Genomic DNA, 27931 nt, shown 5'->3' with positions numbered 1-27931 from the left:
ACTGACATTTGTTCCATTTCTTTAGGTATTTTATTAGAACTTGGATTAGAGAAGGAACACCTTACAAAGCAGAGGGTGGAACAGTATGTTATGAAACTAGATGCAGAGGCCCAGATTAAATTCAAAGTCTTTTTACAAAACTCTATGCAGAATCCACATACACTGTTTGTCCTAATCCATGATCACGCACACTGGGATCTAATGAGGTAAGAAAACTGTAACTTGTTTTTAGAGAAATTGTTATTGTTTGCATTAACTCTCAAGATCAGCCTTCTGATTTATTCCTTCCTTCATCTTTGTTTGCATCTTTCTGCTAACTCTATCTTTGCATGCATTGAATAAACTTGTTTTCTTTTAAAGTCCTTCATGACTTATTCTTGTGCTGCATATTCTATTATGCCCCAGTGGAATATTTCAGCTTTTCTTGCTCACCATTCTTATCTTCTTTCAGCCACAGCTATTGTTTTTTTGGCTGGTTGTCATTTGTTCAAAGGAAAGCTTCCTGTGAAAGTACACAGAGCTCATTATCCTCTGTCAGTGTCCTCTGGGCTGTAAAACATGCAAAAACCCTCCACACTGAGTATACAACTAGTGAGCCAACACTGCTGCTTATTTTTTTAACTGATTGGAAATTTTCCAGTACAATGTTTTTTCTATCCCGAATCACCAATTTGTGAGAATTGAAAGCTTCTGTGGATACATAGTAAAGCCAGGTATACTTCTCAGGGAAGCAGGTGGGTTTCTGTTCAACGTTTGCCAAGTTCCCCATCAGCTTACTCGCATAACTCAGTGCTTCCTTCATGGAGCCCTATTTCCTTTGCTTCTCAACAATCTGCCTGCTGAGGAGTTGGGCTGCTTTTGCTTTCTGGCTCCTGAGGCACTGGGGAGCTTGGAGAACACACTGAATTCCAGAAACACCAACATATTCCAACTTTGAGAGCACAGTAGTGTTTCTGAAACCAAAACCTATGGAATCTTGCTTGTGAATGAAACGACAAGGTCTTGTCTTTCACACTGGTTAAGAATGATGATTTTCAACAAAACTTTATTTTTGCAAGTGAGGGTTTCCTGTTCAATTCCTCTATACCTTAGGAACTTAAATGACCTATTACAGCTGTCTTAGCCTTTAAGGCATTTATTCATATAGCATCCTTGAGTGGTAGGAAGTACCTGTATTGCTGCTTAAGTCTGATATTTTTTCCTCTTATCTAATAAAGATATGTAAGTGAAAAATATTTAAATGACTGTTCTGCACAGCAGGATTCATGCCACCTAACTGAAGTCAGTTGAATGAGGTGCCTAAAACAGGAGTGTAATTGCCTGGGATTGCCCACATAGTCACAACAGAGACATGAGCATCTATGAGGGCTGACTTAGGTCAGGGGTGGACACAACCAATTTCTGGAGTTACTTGTCTCTCTCTGCTGGTAACAGAAGGAGCTTGCAGTGACGAGGCTTGTAACTTAGTCACTGCAGATAAATGCCAAAAATTAAATAGCATGAATTTGGGCTGAAGTTTTACAACAAAGCAAGGAATTGACTGTAGGTGTTCTGTGATACCAGCATTTGCCCTAACAATAACTATTCTTCCCTTTCATAATAGCTTTACCAGAGGTAGTTTCCCTCTGTTTTTCTGTCATACAGACTTACTGTCTGTCATTTTCTATCTTGATTTTTTGTAGGTAAGAATTATATTTTTTTAAGGACAACACTATAAAACTGGCCAAAGTTACTACAAGACTATGTGTCTGTTGGTAACTGCCAAAACATCAGTTTTCTTTCATCCTTTCTCTCTCATATTCTGATAGCTGTAAGTGACTGGTAATTTGCTAGCTAGGGAGCTTATCAGACTTACAGAAATTTTCAGCTGCAGTGAAATAATTTGCATTTCTTTTCCCATCCTTCTATGCAACAAAAGCAGGGCAAAGAATAGAGTCTGAAGTTCCTTGTACGTGTTTAACTTTGATTTCATATCCAGGTTAAAGCTATTCCACTGACACAAATGTTCCCTTGTGCTGATTACTTTGGAGAGTTTTGGCTTTCTTTTTTGCAGTGCTATGCATAGCCTTTATCCTCAAACAGAACTGTCTACAGGACTTGTTGATAGACTGTTGAACTGCAGGGAGGTGAAAGAGGCGCCAAATATCGTGACCCTCCATGTGACTTCCTTCCCCTATGCGCTGCAGACACAGCATACTCATATCAGCCCTTACAATGAGATCCACTGGCCTTCTTCATACAGCAATGTAAGATGGATGCTTTGAGGTGCTTTTGTGAGCTTTTCATAAGTTATTTTACATTTACATACTTGGTGAAACTTTGGAGGTCCCATGATTTTTGTAAACAATAATGAAGTTTGCATGGCATCTTTTTCTTGTTCAGTCTGTGGCAAGTTCCTTTTCCCTCTGCTTATCCTGTCATTTCTTGCTTTTTTTCTTTATTCCTTTAATATCTTCTATAAACTGTAGTAGCTCTGCTAAAAATCTTTGAGCTACATAAATGGAAACCATCTGAAAACCTGTCTCTAGTGCATTACTGCATAAATGTATGTACATACCTGGATTTTCTTCATATGTGTGCATATTTATTCCATACATAGCTGTTCTGTCTGTATATATGTATATGTGAGGAGAGAGAAAGAAACAAGGAAAAATTGGGTCAAACTTCTCTCAAAAAAATTAATTGTTTCTTTCTCTCCTTGTTTTAATATGTCTGAGTAGATGTATGCTTATTAGAGAATGTGATTGCAAATATATCAGATACCAATGGTTAATCAATTGTAAATTAATAAATGATAGACTTTACATTTATATTTTTATTGCTTCATTTGCTTTAGGGTGTAGATTTATACCATGAAAACAAGAAATACTTCGGACTGTCAGAATTCATTGAGTCCACCCTCTCTGGACATAGTATTCCACTGCTTCGGTATGACAGCTCTTTTGAAGCAATGGTCATGGCTTTGGGAAAGAGGTATGGTACCCTCCTTTGTTTAACACAGGAAATTTAGGAGGTGCATTCTAGCAACTTGAGTTACTAGCTAGAAGCCTGGTTCTTTTTTTTTTTTTTCCTCACTGTCCCACAAATCAGCTGTGTATGCAAGGGCATTTCACTCGTTCTTATTTTCTCCTTCCATCTTTTTGTATATATTTATTTGGCCTGTAATCTAATCAGCCTAGGCTGCCTCTTACTATGAACATGCACACTGTTTAGCCCAATTTAGAGTGTGTTCTTGTTGTGACTAGTAGCTACTTCTATATTATAATAATCTAACGTTGCATCATCATGTAATTTCAAATGTGCTACTACTTTTGTCCAATATTATCACTTGCTGACCCTGGCTGATTTTGTTGTATAGAATTTGTGCATAGTGCACTTGGACCACAAAGAGAAGTAGACGTATCACTGTGGTTTGTACACTTAAATCAGCAATAAAAACTTCAGAGCATCATCAGAGCTTGAAAATATATCATTAGTTTTCCTTGGTTCCTGTGGTGCAAGTCTAGAATCACTGCAAAAGAGTAGTGACACATTATGTGCATGTCTGCAGCTGTGGATGAACTCTTTGGGATCTGTAAGAAGAATGAGAAAGGACAAGTAAAATCTTGTGAATTTGTATTGCTAACTGGGAGATTGAGCACATCCATACTTAACTGCTGGGGCTTGCTACAGGGTGCTTTGGAGCTTTGATCACACATATCAGGTGCTTTTCTGAGCAAGCCACAGTTCCTCTTTTTGCTGTGCACCTGGGTTTCATTTCTGTGAAAACCAGAGCACAGGAAGCTATTGCAAATCCTTGTCTCTCCCTTCCATAGACTGGGGACTGAGACAGGGTTTACCTGGGCTTGGGAACTTGGAGTGCTCATTGGATGCTGCCTATGTATTCAGTCCTCTTGGAAACAAGAGTAAGCTCATTCAGGGCTTCAGTAAGAAAACAAAACATCCCACCCCATCTTCCGCCCCTTAAGAATAACACATAATGAGGAATACTATTCTCATGGATAAGAGAATATAATTTTCCTTGATGATATTGCTGGGTGCCTTAGCAAATATTCTGTGATAAATTTTGTAGCAGCAGTAAAGTCTTAGTAACTTGAAGTGATGTAACCTTACTGGACTACTTGCTTAGTAAATCTTTACTAAGAAATGGAGAGACAACATCAGTTCTGATTGTGAAATGGTGCCTTGCAAAGACTATCCAACTGCAAGTTGGTGAGATTCTTTTGTATAGTAGATATGAAGGATTCTTTACAGGAGTAAATCCTGAGATTATTAAATATTGTAAAAATTAGCTTTTTCACTTTAGCCTTTAATACTTCACTATTTAATTCACCATTTATTTCAGGTTCCCCAGATTACACAGTGCAGTGATAAGGACTTTTGTCCTCATACAACACTACTCTGCAGCTATGATGGCAGTGTGTGGTCTTTCTCAGATGAAGAATTACACCTCAGTTGAAACTCTGGAAATCACCCAAAACCTAATAAACTCTTCAAGACAATGTCCTAGTGGTCATGGCCTCATGGTAGTGTTGAGAATTCCATGTACTCCGCTGGCTGCAGTGGCATATGAACGTCTGTATAATGTAAGGGAAAGACTAGCCCTTGAAGATAACTTTGAAATAATCTTGGGAAATCCTAATTCTGGAATCACAATAGGGAAGCACTTTGTGGAGCAGCTAAAGGTAACTTGCAGAATGACATATACTGGGAAGCTTGATTAGATGGGTAGGTGGGGAGACTTCACTGGTGAGAGTTATGGTCATGAGCTGAAATGTGTGTCTGACTAGCAAAAATAAAAACTACCATAAGGAACATGAGTTTTATCTTTTAGACATACTGCCTGTGACATCTCTACTGTCCTACCTCTGATTAATACTCAGTGAAGTATTAACTAATATGGCTAGAACTTGACTTCCAGCAGCAACCCTCCCAAACAGTTGAACTGCTTTTATCCACAGGGACCATAAGCAGTAAGGAAAAAAGCCAAATAAAAATGTCACAGTTTTAGCAGAATTTTCTTACAAAATCGTCATAGTGCAAAAAGATTTTAATCAGTGACCAGTTGAGAGTTGTATTATTCTTGTCACCAGCAGGTGGCATGAAGGTACCAAATCAGTGATGCTAGTTACGGGTCCTAGAACACCCCGGTCACAACTCAGGACTTTATGCTTTCTGGACCATGTGTTGGTTTATGGATTAATTTATATGCTTTAGATCCAGAGTCGTGGGTCATCTGTTTAACAAAAGCCTCTGATACTCCCTTGCTTTTCATAAAATTATCATCATCTGATCACCAAAACAAAAATGTATTTACATTGTAGGGTGGTGTAACATACATATGGTACACTCTGTACTGTGTCTGATTCAATATATGTTAGATGAAGTCACTTGAGATCCAGGGCCTAATGCCGATCTCATTCTGCTGTAAATTAGGCATAATTTATTCTGAAAAATTGGTACTAGTTCTGAATCACATCCTGGTTGTCTTCTCTGACATGCACAATAGTGGTACATGTATGAATGTCGGAGGCTGAGTTCTTGTACTGTTGGTCCTACTGTCTATTCCTTACCTGTAGACCAGTCTTACAGCAAAAAGGACTGACTGGTGTGAGTAAAGCAGTATAGCCTGATGCTAAATGGTCAAACAATAGATCTAGTTGTCAAACTTCTCATGAAGTTATCAGGAAAACTTATAGCTTTGGGGGGAGAGCAGTAGACTTCAGAGGGTAGCAAGTGAGGACAGTGGTATGTGTGTGTTGAACACTTCCAGCTTTCCTCTATTCCTCTAAGGTGAAGAAGTCTTGTTACTAGCTCATTTTCTTCCTTGGACTCAGACATCCATACATTATCTGCCATAAGAAGCAACCCTCTGTACTCTTCTCTCCCGCAAAGCTCCTACTCAGCTTTACTGTCCGTTGTACCATATCCACACTACCCGTCTATGCCCTGGTCTCAGTGCAATGTAGCTGGGAAGCTAGGGGTCTTTTCAGACTGGAACATACTGTCCCAATCTCCTCAAACTTACAGCAGGCAGATTGCTACCTGTATGCTCATAGAAATTGTGCAATCTACCTATGTTGAAAATGGCTCTGCTCTGTGCCTTCCCTTGGTGGAACATCCATCCCCTGTACAAATTGATTCATACAATGGATGATAAAAATATATATTTCTCTATTTGTGCCATATAGATATGTCTAACAGTGTTTCTTACCTTATACAGGCCTGGCAGAAAATTGAAGATGTAGATTGGAGGCCACAGACCTATTTGGAATTGGAAGGTTTGCCTTGTATATTGATATTTAGTGGTATGGATCCACAAGGGGAGTCTTTGCCACGGTAAGAAGATCCAGTATTTTCTCAGTGGCAGTTTTTTATCCATTGCTTGTCAAATGGCTGAAGGTGAACTGTTTAATTACTTGTGGGAGAAGAAAACAGATTTCAGTGTCAAGGTGTTCCTTTTCCATTTTTTGGCAGTTTTTATATCATAAATACAAACCCCATATTATTAATAATAACCTCCTGTTTATAGCAAGATATAAATAGCTCAGAAAATATTAAGAGGTTGCCCCATCTTAGAGGAGAGAATAAGAGTATGTAAAAAGGAAAGTATAGCTACTTTAGATACTTTAGTGTAGCTGAGACATCTGCTTGATGCTGGCATATGTGCTACAGGATGTGTGGAGAGATCAGTGCCTTCTGGAAAGGCAGCTGGAAGCCAGACAGGACACCCTGGGGCACTAAATGCTTTTGTATGTTCAACTGAATCCCATTCTGTGTGTTAGGCTTAGAACCCAAATGATTATTCTTTTTCTTATGCTGATGCTAATTTTCGGTGCACTAGTTTAAGCTGCATAATTGGATTAAGAAAAAGTGTATGCACCACAGTAGTAAACTTATTAAGCACAAAAAATATACTGTGTTCAGTCTCATCCATAGTTTAAGCAGATCATGAAAAAATTCCCCTTTAGCTGTGTTTGTAAAAGAAATAAGGGAGTAGATTACAGTGAGTTTTCATACTAGTCCCTCTTGTTTCTCTCCAGATCACTGAGATACTGTGACCTACGTTTAATAAATTCATCTTCTTTGGTAAGGACAACCTTGGAGCAAGAACTTGGTTTGGCAGCATACTTTGTGAGCTCAGAAATTCACACAGAGAAAGCAGTTGTGAATGATGTGTTAGAAAGTGACCCAGAGAAACTAAGCAGCACTGATAATGAAGATGAAGAAGTAGCGACAGAAGGTATTACTAGTAGTGATAATAAAAGGAGCTGTGAAATGATTGAGTTGTATTAGAAAAAGCAGGACTGTATGGATACCTACTCGGTGAGGGTTTCTGCAGTTAGCCTTACTGAGTGGGCTCTGCTCCTCAATTTTGCTTCATCTCATTCAGCCTGTATTTTCTCACCCTCCCTGCCCAGGGACTGCTGCTGCTGCAGCATTTTAATCTCTTGCAGTCCTGCTGCTGCATCTGTTCTCTCTCTCTGTTTTTTGTCTCCCTTGTCTCCCCTTCCTCTGTACCTCCTTTGCCCCATATGTTCTGGCAGCCGCAAAGTGGAGCTCAAGTGGGTACATCCAGTGATGCTCACTGTTGGGAGTGCTGTGCTGGGTTGCCCTCCCTGCAGCAGGGAAGTGTGCGCTTTGCCGTCTGGGAAGCAGTGACCTGATCCCCTCCCTCACAGCAGGGGCAACTCCACCTAAGCTTTTACTGATGCTACCTAACCTATGCTTACATACTGACAATGATGGAAGATTCCTCCCAAGGAAACTGTGTATAGTAGAGCTGACTAGTCTCTAGTTTATGAGGTATTAAATAGTATGGCTAGAAAATATATCTGAACATAGTAACTTCTGAGTACTCCTTGAAAATATCCATGAATTCAAACTGACAGTGTAGAGTCAGAGAATTTCTAATTTCTTAAGAGAGCAATTAAGAACATATAAATGTGTAAGAAAACAATAATAATTTACCCAGGAACTGTTGGGGAATTTTTGAGTGATAGTTGATGGGTGTTATCAGTTATCATTAAGTTCTTTACATTTTTCTTTACTGTCTGTTGTGCCTTGTAACTGTGGAAAACAAGGGATTTTTATCCCCATATTTAAATCTCAAACTGCTTGCCTTGATTTCCTTTTCTATGCTATGAGGAGGAAGAGAGCTGGTTACTGTTCACCTATTAAGTTCTTACTCATTGATAATAAGGATAGCAGAAGAAGCATAACAAAAATATTTACTTTAATCAAATATATACTTTTCAGGTCATACTCAGACTGTCTACAATAGAGGCCTACTTTAGATGTGATAAGTACTTCTGTCCATTTAGTTGAAGTATGCCGAGTTTGTATGTGATCCGAGTCAAATGGGCACCTAAGTTGTTAGGCATCTAAATTGTAAGGCTGCTTTCCTAGTCCATGAAGTATGGTATGCTCCCCCAGAGTCCAATTCAGAACACCTGAGACAGACTTACAGTCTAAGTTTCCTGCTGGCCATGCTTATGTCTCAGTTTATCATTGTAAAACTGTACAGAAACAAGCATTTTAACTTAGAAGCCTAAGCAAGGAACCTCAAGTGAATATCCGTGGTGGCCATCCAAATATGGATTTTCATCACCAAAAGCTGAGATATAATCTGGCCATAAAGCTGTAATATATGGGATAGGAGGTAGTTTCATAACATACTGACAAAATAGAGCTTGTTGCCTGTTGGTTTCCCTGAAAGTGGATTGGTGAAGAAAGTAAGACATGGGTAGAAAGAGAAAACATGGTTGAGACATGCCTAGAAGTTACCAGCTCCTAGCTGCTGCATTGATTTTGTGAAGCTATTGCAGCTCAGCGTGGTTAGGTTAGACCATAGGCTGATCCAATATTGCGTGGTAGGAACAGATACCCTCCATACTGAAAACAGTGTTAGAATGAGGACAAGACCCACACAAACTCTTGTGTACTTTTCCCTCCTTTGACAACGTAGCTGTGCCTTCTTACAGGCTTACTTAAATTATATTTTGGTTTTGTTTTCCCTTACTACCATTCATGAAACAGGTTCTACTTCAGAAAAGAGAAGCCCTATGAAAAGAGAAAGATCTCGTTCCCATGGCTCTGCATCTTCATCTCTCTCTTCAAAAGCTTCCAGTAAGACCTTAAGATCATCTCTATTAAGTTACATTTAGGACATAAAAGAGACGGTTTATTCAGCTTATTAAGATAAATAATAAAAGGCATAAATCACTAAGGTTTTAGTAAGGCCTGTTTTAATGGGATCACGGAAGATAACTTTAAAAAAAAAGTTTCAGACTTCAGAAATATAAGAAATAAGATCTCTTGCTTGAAAAATAATCATAGGGTGGGGTGCCTAAACCAGGCAATTCTTTGATATGTGCCACTAAGGTATGAATCCTCAGTACTGTGATGGCTGAGTGTGTTCACTGAAGCTATGACAATTTATGAAAAAGAAAACATGCTTCACATTTTTTAAAAATCTTTTCAAAATCTGTAGGAGAAAAAGCATGCTCGTTCTCATTGGTATTTTTACCTTTGGGGGTTTTGCTCTGGAATGTTCACTCATTAATTTTGCAGTTTGAAAGCTCTTTTGGAGGTAGATAATTTTTTAAATCTTTGGTTCCTTTTTAATCTGCAAACTGATGTAGAAAGCATGAGGAAATGTTGAGAACTACTACAGCTCTTTTGTCTGATAAATTTCTTTGCATGCTTTTTATGCAGATAATATTGAGAGGAGAGTTGAATAAAAGTGGGTAATATAAATTGTGCCATAACTTCCTAGAAGTCGCAATGTCATGCAGCTTTCTAAAACATGGGTTTTGTCAGTGACAGTAAATTCTTTTTGACCTAATTGTAGTTTTCAACATGGTGACATGCATATTTGACCCATGATTTCTTCTCTACAGGCACAGTGGTGGTTACAAAAGGAAAAAAAGCTTGAAAACATTTGAATAAACTTCATCAACACTTTAATTTTCAAAATAGTTTTGTCTTCTTTAAAGTTAGGCTGCTCATCAGTTCCATGGTGTCCATGTGGCCTGCCTGTGGCTTTGTAGCCTCAATTTGCCTGTGGTTAAAGAAATCTTTTTTCCTTTCTTTTTTTTTCCGTGTTCTTAGATAGTGGTATTTTGAGGGATGTCACAGTGGCTTTACTTGAAACCATTCATACTGCCGGAGATACTTTTGTATTTATTGCTAATGTCCTTTAATGGCTACTTTGGATTAATATGCAGCTGGAGTATATCTTACTATTTCTTGACACCAAGAGAAACTATGGACTAGGGTTTTTTTGAAAACCAAGACTGTTGCTTTCAACATGAGAGGAAAGCTGTTTTTATCTATGTTCCGCTTCAGACAGATATTCCTAGTACCATGTGGAGACTGATTCCTCAACCAGTTCTCAGCCTACTCTGAAGACTGTGAATTTATTTGCGTCTCCTCTTTGGAATTCACTAAGCATTAAAGATGCCTAGAACCACTTAAAACAAGGCCTTAAACTTTCAAGAAATCTTAGTAGTTAGAATACGTAAGGTAGAAATATACCGTTTTCAGAAAATCAGCAATTAGCTGTAGGGTGTATCTACATTACATATTCAAGGCCAACATTTGTGAGTTCAGTATGTGCTCTGAGCTGACCAAAAGCTGTATGAATGCATTAATGCATTTTGTAGCAGCAGAGACTTGAGCGCCAGGTTTTATGAGATCAGAATAAGTGCTGCAGTGATGCAGACACATGAGTGTCAGATCAGAGCTGACTCAGAGGACTGTTTCTAGATGTCAGTCTGTGAAGACATTTCTGTAGTCTAAATGTGAATACTTATTTTCTTAACTCTTTTAAATGATGGTTTCAGTAATTTTGTATTTGTTTTGAGTGATGAAAGTATCTGTTGTACACCTTAAACAAGGAGTGGATGAGGGAAGTAGAGGACAGGACAATCACTGACATCTTTCCTATGCACTTCAGTACTTTAAAAGCCATTTTCTGCATTGAGATGAATACTCCAAACTAGTCCCATTATGACTTCCTGTACGAGAGAGGTGAAAGCAAGAACAGGAGTGGGATTGCAATGTTTGATGGATACTCTATCTAAATGATTTTTTGTTTTGTTTAACTATGGCATTGACTAGCAGACATAGTTGCACTGTGTTGAAATACAAATTTTCTTTTAGTTACAGCATTCTGCAGTGAGTCATCTCCTCCTTTAATAGCAGCAGGGGATACAGCAAAATCCTCCCACCAAGTCCTAAGCAACAGCGCTGAAGAAACTACAAATAACTATGAAAGGCAGAAGCAGAAAGTAGACAAGGGGGCACAAACAACAATCAGCAAACATTTGCCACCAGTAACTGAACAGCTGGATACGAAACAAAACATAAAAAGTGCCCAAATTTCCATCACCTCGTCATCCTCCTCACCTTTCTCCTCCTCTTCTTCCTCCTCTGCACCTACTCATAACTCCTTCATCCTACAGACCTCTCAGTGCTCCATGACCAAAGCATCAAAACAGCCTCCCATAGTTTTCCTGCCCAAACTGGTTTATGACATTATTACTTCTACGGACAGCAGTGGACTTCCCAAATCATCTTCCCTCTTGCCTTATCATTCTGTTATGTGGGCAAGTTCTTTTCGTCCTCTTATGAGTAAGATGATGACTTGCACGGAGCAGTCTCTATACTATCGCCAATGGACGGTTCCCAAGCCAATCCATATGGACTACAACAATAGAAATGAGGGCAGAATGGACACCTTTCATCCAAGGAGGCTGCTGCTGAGTGGGCCACCACAGGTGTGTAATAAGAACAAGGTATTATCATTGATTTATTTTGTTTAATTTTATCATAATCTCAGAAAAAATAGATTAGTTATTATTATCCATACTTGGAAGGTTTTTTTTGGTGGAGAGTACGTTGCTTATGTTTCATTCCCTAATCCCTTCTAATAAAATAGTCTTCCTTTCTTTACTGTTAGCCTGAGTTCAAAGACAATGAAGCTGTAGCAATGTTCATTTTCTGTCAGTCTCTCTCCATTAAAATGTTTTAAAAGAGTTTGCTCAAGAGAGAAATTTCATGTATAATTTCAGTTTGTTAAAGTTGAGTATGCGTTTACATTTTAAATAAAGATCAAAGATCTTCACAAAACCACTTTCTTATGATCTGTCTGAAGACAGTTGAGAGTTTGTAATTAGGTTATCTTCTCTTTACTCCACACAGCAGGCAGAAATAGAAGCTGTTGTAAATAATACATGCAAGAAGGCCAGTTCAACATGAGCAGAGCCATATTTACAAGAGGAGTAGCTGACCCAAGAGTTTTTAAATTACTTTGAAAAGATATATGGAAATGGGTATATTCCTGAGAAGTTCCTTCTCTTCTAAATTCTCTAAGAATATTTAGCACTTATCTGAGCAAGCTGTCTCCTAATTGAATGCACGTTACATGCTAAAGGTAATATTGTGCCTCTCATGTTCTGCTGAAGTACGAAGCAACAAGTTAGGAAGAGACACCATGCCTACTGAGAGCATATATATGTCCTATGAACCTCAGAATTCAAAAAGGATAAATCCAAACCAAGACAAAGACCCATGTTTCCAGTAATTGTAACAACCACCCAAAGAATTAATCTAAAGATAGTTACTGATTTAATTTGCCACATGATCCACTCTTCTATGCCCATGCTTTGCAAAAGAAAACTACATATTGTCATTTGTTAAATGATTGTATTCCACTGTGCACCCAAATTTATGGTGCAGTAGAGTAGAAAGAATATAAATGGGCTTTCCATATTGGGACTTCCTGCAAATGTTACTGTAGTTCATAAAGGATTCCAGAAAGTACTCTGATGAGCAGTTTCTCACTGTCCATTCTTTTGATCTAAATTGTCCATGTTTCCCAAAGATTGAAGTATTATGCAATCAAGAAACTGAATTTCATACTCAGCTGCAGCATTAAAATGAGTACATTTTGGAAGAGAGAGGTTGTTCATTTCCATCTCAAAGAAAACCACAGTCTGTGACAATTTTTTTAGAATTTTGTATGCATACACATCAAACCCGACAAAGATACTATTCCCAAAGCCACCCTAAATATCCAGATTAGCCAATAAGTAAATATTTCTTTGGTATTCATTTGGTTATGTACATTTACAAAAGTAAATCTGTGATTCTCATAAGAGTCATTCAGAGACTTCTGAGAGCATACTACACACCTGTGAGAAGGTTTTGATGCTTCACACACTTGGTACTTGCCATTTAACTAATTATAATTTAAACAGGCAGCTTATTTATCCATTGGCTCCCTTCCAGGGTATGGTATTCACCACTCTTCACTATCAAACCTTTTTTTTTTTTTTTTCAAATATTGAATAGGACTCCTGTTGATGCTCTGTATAGTAGTGAATTTCAGCCTTGATATCACTTCTGTTACTTGAAACTCCATCTCTTCTCCAGCTGTCTGCAGAATGGAGGTTATTTCCTAGTCTTGCATTGGGTCATAAAGTTGGACCAATTTCTAAAGGACACTTTTCACATGTTTATTCTTTTTATATTCCTCAGTTCTTTCTGAAGAATATACCTGTTTCACACAGAACAAATTCACATGCATCAAAATTTAGGGGTATATATTCATTTCAGTATATAGAAAAAGACAGCAGCTTTGCTTCCTTTACTATTTTAACCTCCCAAAGTACTACAAACTCCTGTAAACCAAACAAAGAGCTGTAAAAGCATGTTGATCTTTTATTGGTTTAAGGTGTAACAATACAGTGTTTCTTCTAGGGAGTAGTTACAATAAAATATACAGAAATTAGAATTTCCCTTTACTTTTGGGGAAGAAATAATTTTGCTTCCTTAGAGAGGTTTTACTCACATGTGTGTTTGATAATAGTAACATTTGACATGGACTTAATGCTTAATGCATGAGAAGATGTAGGCAGAAATAAAAACAATTCTTAGACAGCACCTATCTCAGTGTTAATAACATCTCAGCGAAGTATAAGACTGCCAGAGTACTATCTTTTCAAAAATTAGGAAGTAGTTGTTTTCTCTATCAGGCAGCAGTTACTTTACTAAAATTCAAATCAGGAAGCAATTTGTTGGTTAAAATGAAAAATATGAAATCAACACAGGAAGAAAACTAGGCACATTAGTGAACCAAAATTATAATTCTCACTGTCAGGGTAATTAGTAATAAAGTACACTCATCCTTCTCTCACAGAGGCATTTTACCCTCTGTACTGGTCAAAATGTTTTGCTAGAAGACTCAATGTATTTTTACAAGGACAATTATGTACATTAGAAGGCAATACATGCATTATTTTTACAACAGGCTTTAGGAAATGCAGCAGAAACTGGATAGGTATAAATAGATCTATATATCTGTAAGTTAGCTCACATCATCGAAGTTAAGCCATTGGTTAGGGAGTATGAATAAATATGCACCACCATGAACAACATGTATCATATCTATGGCTAGAAATCTAGTGCACCCAAGAAAATGCATATGAGGAAGCCTAAATTCACGAAAGTATTTTTCTTAGAAACATTCATCTTAAAGTTCCCCAAACTGCAAATCAAGGTTTTGTACCTTTGTTTTTAACTGGATATTACAACTGAGAACTAGCATTTTCCTTAAGTGTGGAAGCTGCTCATGAGCATGGCTCAGTCCTGTGGCACCATGTCCAGGGAATGAAGCAAGCACATCTTAAGACACTTTCTAAGGAAGAAGACTGCTGCTCGTATTTGGTTTTCCTCTACTTATTTCCATTTCTTATTACCTATAAAAGGTATAGGTAATACCTACACCTAATATAAGGCCTATATGCCATTCAGCTTATGTAAGAAAAATATTAGGGAAATATGTAATATATCTATTGTTAGCTGTGTTTTAGAAGAACATAGCAAGTGGCAACAAGGACAAGGGCCAGCACCATTTGACCAGCTGTCTGTGGACCATCAGCATGTTTTCTATGAATCACCAATGGTTCACAGACCACAGTTTGAAAACCAGTGTCGTGGTATGTGAAGAACTATCTCACCTGGAAATTAAAATAGAAAAGCCTTATGAAATTTTTTCCCCTTTTGCCATATTTGTCTGAATGTGAAGAATGAAATCAGATGATACTTTATAGAAACATGTAAGAATAATAAAGTAGTTCTAGTGGTCCTGGTGTCCAGTGTCTGGAACAAGTTAAAAAAAGGGAACTCATTACTGTTAGACCTGCTGCAGCAGCACTTTTGGATGTCACTTCCATGAGTAAGTGTGGATGCATACACGTAATTTCTCTGACTAGAATATCTCTCTCTCATATTCTTAGACAGACTGTTTTCAGCTTATCCTTGATATCTATGGGAAGCACTGTTCAGTGGTCAAAATCTTTGGAGAGCTTTCCACTCCTCTTAGGTAGTGTATGCCTTTGACACAAAAACTAGACCTCACACCTCTTGAAACTTCTGCAGGAAGGATTTGAATTTGTATTCCTTCCTCTTGCTCAGCTACAACTGCACTCTTCATGAATGAAGAGCTGCAAGGTAAACATATTCTTAGGGTTTTTTTATGGGCCAAATGATCCCTTGCACTAAGGATGAAAACAGAAACCAAAATACTAAATCTTTGCAGGCCCCAAATTCCTTAATTATCATAGGTTTTCACAAGATTGGAGATTTTTACTTAGTCTTCTGAGATTTTCTTCTTCTGAGTCTGATTCATCAGACTTCTGTCTTCCAAATTCAGGTGGATAGAAACAAAGTAGAGGAATACTTCCATTATTTGGAAATATTGGCCCCCCAGGTGCCTTATCTGCTAAGGTGCTGGGCACTGCCACATATTTGAGGAACCTCCTTCTGGCAAGTAGAGCTGTCTGTAGTAGCAGCACCCCTCATGTACGTTTTGTTTCAGGAATTGTAAAAATGCAGCCCAGTTCCAGGTTCTTTCATTCTTTTAATCTGTTTGCAGCTTTTACGTTCAGGGCAAAGGCAGGATATGGAGAAAAACACCTTGCTCAGAGTACTTCCTTACCAGTTGTCATTGTTAATATATTATATCATGCTTAAGCCCAGAGTCACTAATTAGGATCAACACGGCATTGTACTAGGCTTCTCTAAAGATGTGTAAAGCTAGAGTCTGATCATGTGTCCAGTTTAAAATTTCTTTGTAGATCTTCTATTTTGTTGCAGTTGGGAGATGGAGGATGGACAAATATGGGGCTTTTTGTTTCAAAGTTGTACATATCCTGCTTGCAGGATCTCTTTGCAGCTACCTATGATGCCCAAACTATCAAAAAGAGGGGTGGTGGCAGATGGGGCAAGGACTCTTCAGAGACATGTGGAAGCTCTGTTTATTGACAGCTATTCAGTATTTTTGAACAAAGGCTGACACTCTATGCAGTTCTGTTTTGCTTAGAGATGGCACATATAGAAAAAAATACAATTAATTTTAAAGGTGCAATTACCTGTCTGGGCATGCTACAAATTCAGTTGCTCAAGGTTCTTCCTTTCTGGAGTAAACTTTGATTGTAAATAAGGAGTCATTCTTTTCTCATTTTCTTTTTGAAAATCTTCTCAAAATGACCTGGCAAAGGTGTTCTCTCTTTCACCAGCTCATCTCTTCAGCAGCAAATGCAGGCAAACGTGCAAGTGAATGGAGTCCAAATATGAATGTTGCCATGTGCTCAGCCTGATCTCTCTCCTAGCAGAGAAACATTCTGAAACCATGGAGAGATTCCTGCAAGTTCCTACCAGCATTTTGCATATAGTGTTGCTAATATCTTAACAGTTCATAAAGCTCACAGTACTGTATTGGACACTTTTAATGTGACAGATAATGAGATAATTGGGTAAGATACGATGCATGGAATATGATAAATACATAAGTTTTAGTTTAGTGGTTAGGGGCTAGCACTTGTAGTCGTGTGGTTTCCAACATTTTTGACTCATGACCCTACAGCTTTGTGTATACTTGAGTCAATTGACAACTAATACCCTTCATCTAAGTATGACATAGTAGTAGCCTAGTCACTCCCACATACATTGCTGAAGATACATTGGTGAAGATTGGTCCCCCAGGGTAAGAAAAATATGTGATTTTGATAGAATAAGTAAGTTTTAAATGGTTACCAAAAAGAAAAAGTAAGGTTTTCAGCCTGTTGTTCTGTTGACAATTCTAAGTATATCCTTCAAACAAATTAGGAATTAGTTTTTTCACATAGATACCTGATATCAAGGGAACAGGATGTGTACTTTTGACAAATGATCTCTCATTTGTTTGAAATCAGGGAACTGTTAATCTGCCAGGCCACGCTGTGTTTAATGAAATGATGATCAGAGGCTCTTCAAAAGAATATGTTTGTAAGGGCACATAAAGGTAAACTCAGACTTGAGAGAAAACATTGAAAGTATTTTCTTCTAGGACAAAGTATCATCAGGTTTGCCTCAGATGTGGGAATAAAAGATGTTTTTCTTTAGCTCACCAATCAATAGCCATTGCAGCCCAGTTTAGAAACTTGTTCAAGAGTCAGTAGAAAGATTCTCATTAGTCTCAATGGATTTTACATAAAAACCCAGACTGGGCATTAGAAATGTCCAGTCCATGGGCTGACTATAGTCCATGCTATCATTTCCTCTATTCAAAGTCACTTTTTTTTTGGTGTCTTTTTTACCTGGATAACAGAGAGTTGTGTGCTAACACATGGTCTACCATGTGTACCTGAAAGGCTTATTTGACCCCCAACAGGGATAACAGTACCCTTTTCCACCCTTGGCAAGCAACTGTGTAAAATGCAGTCTGATTTATTAAAAGCAACAGATACTGAACTTTGACCAAAACAAACGTTTACCTACTCTTGCTTCAGCTTCAAAGCCTCCCTTTCTCAAATGTTGAGAGAAAATGAAAATTTCACTTGACATATATGAAAAATAGTAAATTCAATAGTATATTTAGTAATTAACACCCTATGCTTCTGACACGTCCTAGCAGTAGTGCCAGTGAAGCTGGGTTTTCAATTCAGTAGTGATATAATCTTAGTTCAAAATCTGATACCACTTTGCGAAATCAGACAGGAAAATTTGTCATAACTCATCTACATGTTAACCTCACCCTGTACAGGTGTGACATTAGTCTTAAGTTGTCAGCTGGACATCAGTGCCATTCTGCAGCTGAACTATACACACACACAAAATCATAGCATGTTCATTCTCCTGTGAGCGTGACATGAGCTTGCTGGTCTCTTTTTTTCCCATTGAAACCCATTGTGTACTGCTTCCTGTTCAAGTGTAATGGTTTGTAAAGCTGTCTGCTTAGATATGGCATTATTTCCTTGATGTTATCATCAGCAAACTTTGTGTGGAAGACACAGAACAATCCACTGAGTAAATCATTGGCTGTGGGTTATACCTTTCAGCTGAAAAAACTATAAAAGGACAGCACTGCTATTTGATGTAATGAAGAGAAAATGTATATAGTGTGTTGGCGGGGTAAAAAAGAAAGGAGAAAGTTATAATCTTAATATCATTTAAAAATGGACTTTTAAAAGGTAATTTTAAAACAGTGGAAGGGAAATAATACATTTTCAGCACAAGAGGTGGAACAACACATTGTTACATATACCATGTACTCCAGGAGTGGAAGTGGCCTGCAGAAGTTCTCCTGTAGGTGCATGCTACTTTGTTCTTCAGGATAGTCACTGTACTTCAGTACCAGTCAGTGTACTGGTAAATTGTGCAAGTATGAAAGAGTTGGTTGAGGTAATCCTGTAGTTATCTTGTAGTTTGAGGAGTTTTTTGGAATGTTTTATGAGCTTGTATGGATTTTTAAAAGTTCATTGTCTATGTAGAAACTATAACATCAGGAGAGAAAATTCTTGTCTGTGGGCCTGTAATTAGACCTGTGATTTTAGAATTAGACCTAGCATTTTCCAAACTAGGTTCCTGCATAGAGAGAACAAAACTGTTGAGCATTTAAGCACGTAATTTATGCCAAGGAATACACAAATACAGGGATATGCAAGCGCTGAATATTAATATTTGGTTTCACTGCAGCTGCAATTTTCAGATATGTAGAACAGTAACATGTTGAAAAATTAAAGTTTACTTTTGTATTTTCTAATTTATATATTTACAGATAGGGAAAACAGGTGCCTATCTGCAGTTCCTCAGTATTTTGTCCCGAATGCTGATTAGACTGACAGAAGTGGATGTTTATGATGAGGAAGAAATCAACATTAGTAAGTTCTTGATATAAAAATACTTGCTTCTGGAGACTGTAGAAAATTGTTATGTTAAATTGAGAAGTCTGTATATTCTATGCTGTTCACCTTTGCAATTAATTTACATTGGAATATTTTAAGAAAATTTTCATGTGATCTTCAACTGGTACCTAAGAATATTTCATTATTTCACTCATCATTTAGAGTTTAGTCTCCCTTTCAGTAAGAAAACCACATACCTCTGTTTGTCTTGGGAAGTAATCAACAGCATTTATATATATATATTTAATGATATCCAGCCATTGCTTTTAAGTTTAGAATTGGAATGAACTTTTGTGGTAAAGTATATAAAAAGAATCAGTGAAATTCTGGCAGATATATGCCATGTTGAGCAATGTGATATTTTCTAAGTACATAAGACTACATGAGGGAGGAAGACAATTCCTGCTCTCTAATAGCTATTTTTAGTCGCAACTTCCTTTATTTACAGTGTATTATTCCCCTGTGTTTCCAGATGTATTTCTGACACTCAGTCTCAGTAGTTAAGGGCTGGACTACACAGAAAAATATGGATATGTCTCATTCTGCTCTAAAGGCATGTCCACAGTCAGCTATGGAGAGTCTCAGGTGGGTGCTACCTGCCTGCTAGCTGCCTCCGTCAGACCCTGGTGGGAAGCTCTTCAGTCATTTCACTGTGGGACTGTGCCTCAGCTCTTGTCTCTGAGGGCTTTCTGGGGCAGTACCCAGGAGTCTTCCTCCAGACTGAGCTGTGCTTGAGAAAGAGGAAGCTATCCCCCAAGGTTTATGGCAAAACCTGTGGAAAAGGTGACCAGTCTGCTGGGGGAGAGGTTTGTGCAAGCAATCCTTTGTATATTTTAGGCAGGATTTGAGAGGTAACTCACAGTCAGGGTATGAAGATAATTTCACCATCTGACTAATTCCATCTGAGTGTCATATCTACTTTGGGTGCCAAAAAACAGGGTCTCACCTGTTGTAAATAATCATTTAGTCTATACTCGTAGACATGGAGTTATGGGTCTTTACAGCAACTTACAGCTGACCCCCAAACTGAACTCCTCACTACTGTCCATTTTACTCTTGTCAGATCTTTCATCTTCTTGACAAAGGTAGCAAAGTATTTTGTAAGGACTTGTGTACCTTTGGGTTTTTATGTCAGTTAACCTGTTTCAGAAAAAGCCATGATTTCACTGCACATTATACCAATACCATTTACTATTTTCTCCTACCTAAGGGTGAATTATCTTTGATTACTCTGGTCTTATCACTAGAAGGGGCATTTGACTTTTAACTCTGCACTGTACTGCAATTTCTGAAGCTTTAAAAGGGCTTGTTTTCCTCAGTGAAAATAACATATCTTTCCCCAACTGAGTTCACAAATGTGGTGGTCAGTGGAAAGACTCCAAATGCCTAGATGCAGGTAGATCAGCCTTACTAGACGCTTGACATTGTTTTCATCATCATCCCACCAACTGCTCCAGTAAGATTACAGAGGTCTTAAATTGATAACAAAGGTTTAAAAGCCAGAATTGCATTGAGGTATGAGGTACATTTGTTCCAAGGTACACCTCTGGATGCATAATAATATTGCTTCCTCAGAATGATGAAAGAAAAAATGATGCAGGAATAATAGGTGTAGCAAAACCATCTGAAGCAATATAAAGAGCTTTAAAAATTGTAATTACATGAATTTTTATTTGTCAATAATATTATAGACATAAAAGAAGAATCTGATCAATACTACCATCAGCCTGGAGATATGTGGCCAGATTTGGAGACATTTAAGAAGATGCCTTTTGACTACACTATCCATGATCCGAAATACGAAGATGCAAGTCTGATTTGTTCAAAGCTTCAGACTATAAACAGTGAAGGTTAGAATTTTATAAATCTAGATTGGTACACATATAGGTATTTATTTGTTTTTAATGTGAGAATCCTGTTAAACTTTTAAACAGAGTGAAATTATCAGAATTGCACTTGACTAAGTAATAGTGAAAAAAGATTTCAAGTTTGCCAGATGAAGCACCAGAGTATGGGCCTTATAAATGTTTTATGGAATATTATATAGGTAGTCTTTAATTAAAAAAAGCTCTGCATCCACAATAAGTTTGTGTATTTGAATGTTTTTCTGTAGTAGCATTGTCCTGCTCTGTAGCAATGAAGGGACTTATGTGGGTAAAGTTACTTATGTACTTAAAAGTGTTTATAGGTTTATTTTTTAGGTTTTGGTTTAGGTTTGGAAAGCGTGAGATGCATACGTCCAGATCTAGATTCCTGGAGTATTGAGGTGTGAATTGGTCCTCTGAATTAGCCAGCTGGACATACACAAGCCCATGGGACGGGGTAGGATGTATCCAAGCATACTGAGGGAGCTGGCCAACATCTTTGTGAGTCTACTGTCTATCATTTTTAAAACGTAGCAACAATTGATGGAGGTTCCTGATGGTTGGAAAAAGGAAAATGCCATGCCCATCCTCTATAGGATAGAAGGAGGATCAAAGCAATTACAGCCTAGTCAGCCTGCCCTCAGTCCTCAAAACAATTATGGAAACAAACTCTCCTGTAAGCCATGTCCAGACCGATGAAGGACAGGAGAGTGATTGGGAGCAGCTAGAATGGATCTATCATAGGCAAATCATGACTGGTAAACACGATTGCATTTTGTGATGAACTATGAACAAAGGAAGAGCAGTGGCTTTATCTGGACTTCAGCAAGGCTTTTGTCACTATCTTCTATGATATCCATACAGCCAAAACTGGAGAGATATGGTTTGGATGGGTGGATTGTAAAGGGGGTGGGAAATTGGCTGGCCCACTGGACTCAAAATGTGATGAGTGGCACAAATCTGACTGACAACTGGGTATGCATGGCAATACTCAGAGAATGATAGTGAGGCAAATGCTATTTAAGATTGCCATTAATAACCTGGTCAAAAGGACAGAATGCAACATCAGCAAGTTGATGGATGATACCAAATTGGGGGAGCCATCAATATGCAGGAAGGTAGCGCTGCCATTCAGAAAGACCTGGGCAGCCTGGAGAAATGGAATCTCCAGGAAGGAGCCTCAGGAACAGGAACCTCATATAGTTCAACAAAGGTAAATGCAAGATCTTGCACTTGAGATGGAATAATTTTTTGCAGCTGTACAAGCTTGGGGCCAGCTGTATAGACAGCAACTTTGAGAAGGGTCACCTGATGGTCCTGGTAGACAACAACTTGAACTTGAGTCACCAGTTCTCCATTGGGTTAATGGCTTACTAAAAATGATTATTTTTCTATGCACGACACCTGTAAGACCACATCTGGAGTATTCTGTCGAGTTTTTGGCTTCGCAGTACAAGAAAGACATTGACATACAGAAGTGAGCCTAGTAGGTAGCCACCAAGATGTCTATAGGCCTGAAGCACATGATGTACATAGAAAATTGAAGACAGTTGGGTTTGTTCGGTCTGGAGAAGTCTAGCAGGAGCATCTGATTGCTGTCTTCAACTTCCTAATGGGAACTTATAGACACAAACTATTATAGAGACACACCATAAGAACAAGCAACAACAGACACAAGTTGCAACATGGGAAATTACAATTAAATAGTATGAAAAATATTTCCAGAATAGAAGAAGTCATCAAACCATGGAGCAGGTTTCCCAGAGAGACTGTGGAAACTCCACTCTTAATGATTTTCAAAACCTGACAGGCCAAGGAACAACCTTGAACAACCTGATCTGATGCTGAAAATCTGAGTGCAAGGCTTGGCCAGATGACATAACAGAAGTCTTTTTCAGCAGAAATTACATCTCATCTTCCTTCATTCTCACAAAGGAGACCTTCTTTTAAAATGTGGATATTCACTAAAGAGCAACGTCACTAAATTTGCCAAGTTCGTTTCACATAATCTACTGTGATGTCCATCACAGGACAAAAAATATCTCTCATAAGACTCTTTTTTACTATTTATTATTTTTGCAAGCATTCAACCAACAATAAAAAGAGCAACAATAATAATTTTAATAATCTGGTTTTGCTTACACCTCTGTCTTTTGTGAAATCTGTACAGAATTATCATAATCATGAATTTGCAGATACTTCTTTGTAGTCCCCTTTGCTGTGCATAACAAATTATAAAGCATAATATGCTCAGAACAAATTCATAGATTGTTTTGCATGTGTTTAATCCTGCCATTGTTCCTAGAAGCTAATTACAGTGACAGAAACAGTTTGTCAGAAGGGAGTACATTCTGGCCTTGAATATATGTTAGATTTAAGTTGTTTGGTTTTTTTTTAATAGAGAGATCAATGAGCAGGAGACAGGAGGATATGTATACACGCCGTCAAACAACTAGGATGAGATTGTCCAAGTATGCAGCATATAACACCTACCATCACTGTGAACAATGTCATCAGTATATGGGTTTCAATCCCAGGTACCAGGTAAAGATTTCCAGATATTACTCTGCAGATCAGAATAAGAAGCAGACACAACCCAAACACAGTTTTGTGTACATTCACTGTATTTGAATTGGCTTAGAAGTTGTATGTATGTATTAAAACCATCTGATTTACAGATTTTGTTATTTCTTGAAGTTTGCCTGCCTTGACCAGACTGCAGGTTTGGGGACGTCAGAGGACTGATCCTTGCCTCATTTACAGTACCTTATTTGGTGCTGTAATCTGCATTCTACATTTATACAACCAGTTAAAACTACTTTCCTGGTAAACTTTTCCCACTGGGACTTGCTTACCTTTTCACCTGAGTAACTGCAAAAGGTGATACTTCTGATACAGGAGTAGTCCAGCATAGAGTAGTCTACATGTGGCATACAGACTGTTTTCCTCAGAGTAACCCTCCAATTTCCTGCCTATTAGAATGTGAGGAAGAAGATGTTAGCAGTGCAAATACTGGTTATAATATGTCAGTATTTCTGAAAGCCAAGAGTGGCCTGTAAGTATTGGTACCATCTGCAAGACAAAGCTGAAACAATGGTTTCAAAAGAGGGAACAGTTTAATTTATATTTTTTTTTAGTGTATGCTGTAGCCTAAGGGACATTGCTTAACACCTAGTGAATCTAATGCAATACAGTGACTGTCATCTGTTTGGTAATATTATAAATGTGTATTAACTACACTGAGACTTTGTAGTTTGACTCTAACCACTGGAATTATCCTAATTTTTCACAGCTTTATGAGTCCACTCTGCATGCATTTGCCTTTTCCTATTCTATGCTGGGAGAAGAGATCCAGCTGCATTTTATCATTCCAAAGTCAAAGGAGCATCACTTTGTCTTCAGCCAACCAGGAAGACAATTGGAAAGCATGAGGCTACCGCTAGTCACAGATAAGGTAGATGGATAATTATATTTGTGGCCATATATGGGAAAGAGACACCACCAATATTAAAATTTGTTGAATTAGGATTCTTTACACTTCTGGTCCAGCTGTCAAGAGATAATGAAGATGTCCTGATACTATGCTTGTATTTTCTCTCAGAAAGGGAGACATGAAGCAAAACTGTCAAGCCACCAATAAGCTGTTTCTTTTGCTCATTATCTAGGTTGATCCTTTGGTATAAACACTCCTATCTGGGGCAAAAGGTCTTTGGTTATGTGTTTAAGATGTTAAAGTGAGAATGGTTTCAGCAATTTGCTCAGAGACATGGTTTTGTTTATCATACAGCACTAAGAGGAAGCAATTTTTTACTGTAGAGGAAGGCAGTGGATTATCCTGTCATATTCTGCATAAATGTTCAGTTGCTGTCATATAAAAATAACACTTTCAAAGAATCTTTGTCATGGCTTTAAGACTGTCCAAAGAATCACATCATGCTTGTAGAAAACACTTTATAAGGTCATCCATTGGACAGGCTATGCAAACTCTGATGTTGGCCTTTACAGTGACTCCTGATATCCATGTCTAAGATGATGCTGTGCCTTGCTCAGGCCACACTGTTTGGAGTATTGAAGCAATTTGTGGAACAGTAGTAAGCAGTAGCACTTCTATCTTGAAGAAAATAAGCTGCTTCCAATAACCAATAATCAATCAATACCACCCTCCAGTTCGGGGTTTTATGTCCAGTTCAAGTTTGAAATGGGGGAACCCAGGCAGCAAGGCAGCAGCAACTGTGCAATGTGAAGATGAAACCTCCTGCTCTTCCTCACCCAGTAAACTTGTGCTTGGCTGTGCAGTCAGAACTATGCACTGGGTCCTTGTGGATTCTTTTCCTGCTTCTGCCACTGACCTGCTTTGAGGCTTTGCCAAAACCATTTATTCTTCCTTTGCTTCTTTTTTTGTTCACTTGCTCCAAAATGGTGCCTGCAATCTTGCTGCAGGCTTGAAAAGTGCTGTGGGATATAAACCTAGATTGTTCAACCATTATAAAATATTTTTCTTGATCCACTTTCAATTCCCTTTCGTGGACTCCAGTGGCATCAAATCCACCATTTTGTGCTTTGGCAGTTTTAAATCTGGAGTGCTTAACTGTGAGGGCTTTGGAGAGTGTCTGTAAAGAGGCACATTGGGGGTCCTTAATGACCTTAGTTGGAACCAGGCTAAAATCAGTTGCACAGACTGGAACAGTCCTGGATGTCTGTAGAAACAGGGCTTTCAGAAGCTGTACTATCAAACTTGGAAGCACCTAGTGAGTTTCAATGCATTCAAGACTGAGTGATAGCCAGTCAGAAGGGTTGTACTGCAGTTTTGGAGTAGGGTGTTTCTTACCATCTTATGTCATATGGACCTAAATCCTATTCCAGATGTAGCCTCAAGGTCCCTGTGCTCTTGGCAGGTCAAGGTTAGCAGTCCTATCCAGTCCACCACACTCTCACCAGTCAAATAAGCTAAATGATAGAGTTTTCTTTTCCCCAACTCTTAAAAAAGTTGCTTATTTTCCTATTAAGCTGATTTAAAATGTAGCAGTTTGACCAGTGTCAGTGAATCTGATTTATTCTCCTGAAGGATCTTGTTCTCTTTGTTTAAACATTCTCCAGCTTAATACAGAAACTCACACTTCTTTTTATTTACAGAGTGAAGATTACATAAAAAGCCCCACTTTTACTCCCACCACTGGTCGTCATGAACACGGACTTTTCAATTTATATCATGCAATGGATGGAGCCAGTCATTTGCATGTTTTAGTTGTCAAGGAATATGAAATGGCCATATATAAGAAGTATTGGCCCAACCACATCATGCTTGTTCTTCCAAGCATTTTCAACAGTGCAGGAGTAGGTAAGTGTAACAAAAAGTTTTAACAAATGCAGACACAGGACTTGGGCCCTTGAGGTGTTGTTATTCAACAGTGAAATGTAGACACACACCTTGTAGCTAGCATATCTGATCTGGTGATCTGGATTCTCTTTGAAGACATTCTGTCACAGTCGAAGATGCAATTCACTTAATCCAGGTCATCTAAAACAATCTGGATAAATTGCACCCTAGAAATACTAACTCTCCTCTATTAATTTTAAAGGGAGCTGAGGGTGTTAACTTAGATGGAGTTACCTACTCTGTTTCCTCATAGAAATAAGTTATGTACTATTAGCATAGGCAGTGATGCACTGATTAGTACATGTCTTAGTTAGGTTCTGCTAATACAGTATCTGTGAGATATTCAGCGCCTTGCTTTTACTGCTGGAACAACTTATAGACAGCATTAGTGACAAACATTCAAAGTAGGTCATCAGGGGAAATTGTTCCCATGCTGTTCAGCTGGTCAATCAACATCTCTATTTGCACTAAGAGATGCTAGTGGAGCCAAATATCTGTCAGGTTAAAAGTCGCTAAACCCTTAAGACACTAGAAAATCAGGATTCATTTTATGTGCTTCCCAGTGGGGTCCAATAAGTTACTTGCTTGGCAAGTGACAAAATAAGTTAGCTCTGGGGAGTGTTAGGGTGTTAAAATCTTCAGAGTGACTCATACCCTGGTCTGCAGAAATATTCACTTCAAAAGGCTTCCAAGTTAAAAGCAACTTTTAATCTGATGATTTTTGTCTTTGGTTTCAGGTGCTGCACACTTCCTCATAAAAGAGTTGTCTTACCATAACTTGGAGCTTGAACGAAATCGGCAGGAGGAGCTGGGGATAAAACCCCAGGATATTTGGCCTTTCATTGTAATTTCAGATGACTCCTGTGTTATGTGGAATTCAGTAGAATTTGATTGTTCAGGAGACAGGAAAAGGTAAACAGAGTAATATATGCTTTTTCAGCTGATTTCTTTTAACCTTTCACTGCATATCAGTTTTGAAATTGTGTTTGATATACTACAAATTTTTCCCTGTACAAGCAGAGAATAATATTTACCTAATGAGAGAATTATTTTCCCTAGATACCTGCCTTTGCATAGCACATAGTTTAGTGCCAGTTTTTCATTCCTGTCCCCTGAGGATTTAAGTGCCCTGCAGCCTTTGCTGTAGAGCTTAACTCCGGTTCAAACTAGAGTTACTTGGACTGCAGATTTCACACAATCCCTGATATACTGGACAAGCATGGGCATTCACATGTACATTTTTAACAGGATTTTTCTAAGGAAGCTAAAAGACATTTCTGTGCAAATTGTGCAGCTAATTTCCTTCAGCTCTTTTATCAGTCCCAGTCTGTATGGCTCCTTTATTAGCTCCCCAAATCCCAAAACAAGTATTTTTGTTTTCTCTACTTTAGAACATTGTTTGTACTAGATATTTTTATCTATTCCCAGAACAGTGCTATGCAGGATTTACAGCAAAC

The 27931-nt window shown here is 38.2% G+C and overlaps 1 protein-coding gene across 4 annotated transcripts in view; it reads left to right on the top strand.

The window, feature by feature from the left end:
• GREB1 (growth regulation by estrogen in breast cancer 1) overlaps positions 1-27931 on the top strand; it is a 59067-nt gene that overhangs the window by 23969 nt on the left and 7167 nt on the right. For 2 of the 4 annotated variants that reach the window (XM_010566664.1, XM_010566661.1), the window contains exons 14-30: positions 26-206; positions 732-734; positions 2054-2246; positions 2837-2973; positions 4346-4685; positions 6224-6339; positions 7044-7243; positions 8397-8403; positions 9032-9156; positions 9238-9245; positions 11187-11783; positions 19106-19208; positions 20924-21082; positions 23499-23641; positions 24390-24551; positions 26231-26435; positions 27212-27386. In XM_010566664.1, coding sequence (XP_010564966.1) covers positions 26-206; positions 732-734; positions 2054-2246; positions 2837-2973; positions 4346-4685; positions 6224-6339; positions 7044-7243; positions 8397-8403; positions 9032-9156; positions 9238-9245; positions 11187-11783; positions 19106-19208; positions 20924-21082; positions 23499-23641; positions 24390-24551; positions 26231-26435; positions 27212-27386 — 2854 coding nt within the window. Of the gene's footprint in view, positions 1-25; positions 207-731; positions 735-2053; positions 2247-2836; positions 2974-4345; positions 4686-6223; positions 6340-7043; positions 7244-8396; positions 8404-9031; positions 9157-9237; positions 9246-11166; positions 11784-19105; positions 19209-20923; positions 21083-23498; positions 23642-24389; positions 24552-26230; positions 26436-27211; positions 27387-27931 lie in introns of all 4 variants that reach the window. The other 2 variants (XM_010566662.1, XM_010566663.1) reach the window with 2 other exon arrangements.

Source organism: Haliaeetus leucocephalus, unplaced genomic scaffold, assembly GCF_000737465.1.
Source record: "Haliaeetus leucocephalus isolate CR32 unplaced genomic scaffold, Haliaeetus_leucocephalus-4.0 Scaffold217, whole genome shotgun sequence".
NCBI lineage: Eukaryota > Metazoa > Chordata > Aves > Accipitriformes > Accipitridae > Haliaeetus > Haliaeetus leucocephalus.
This window is presented reverse-complemented; position numbering and strand designations above follow the sequence as displayed.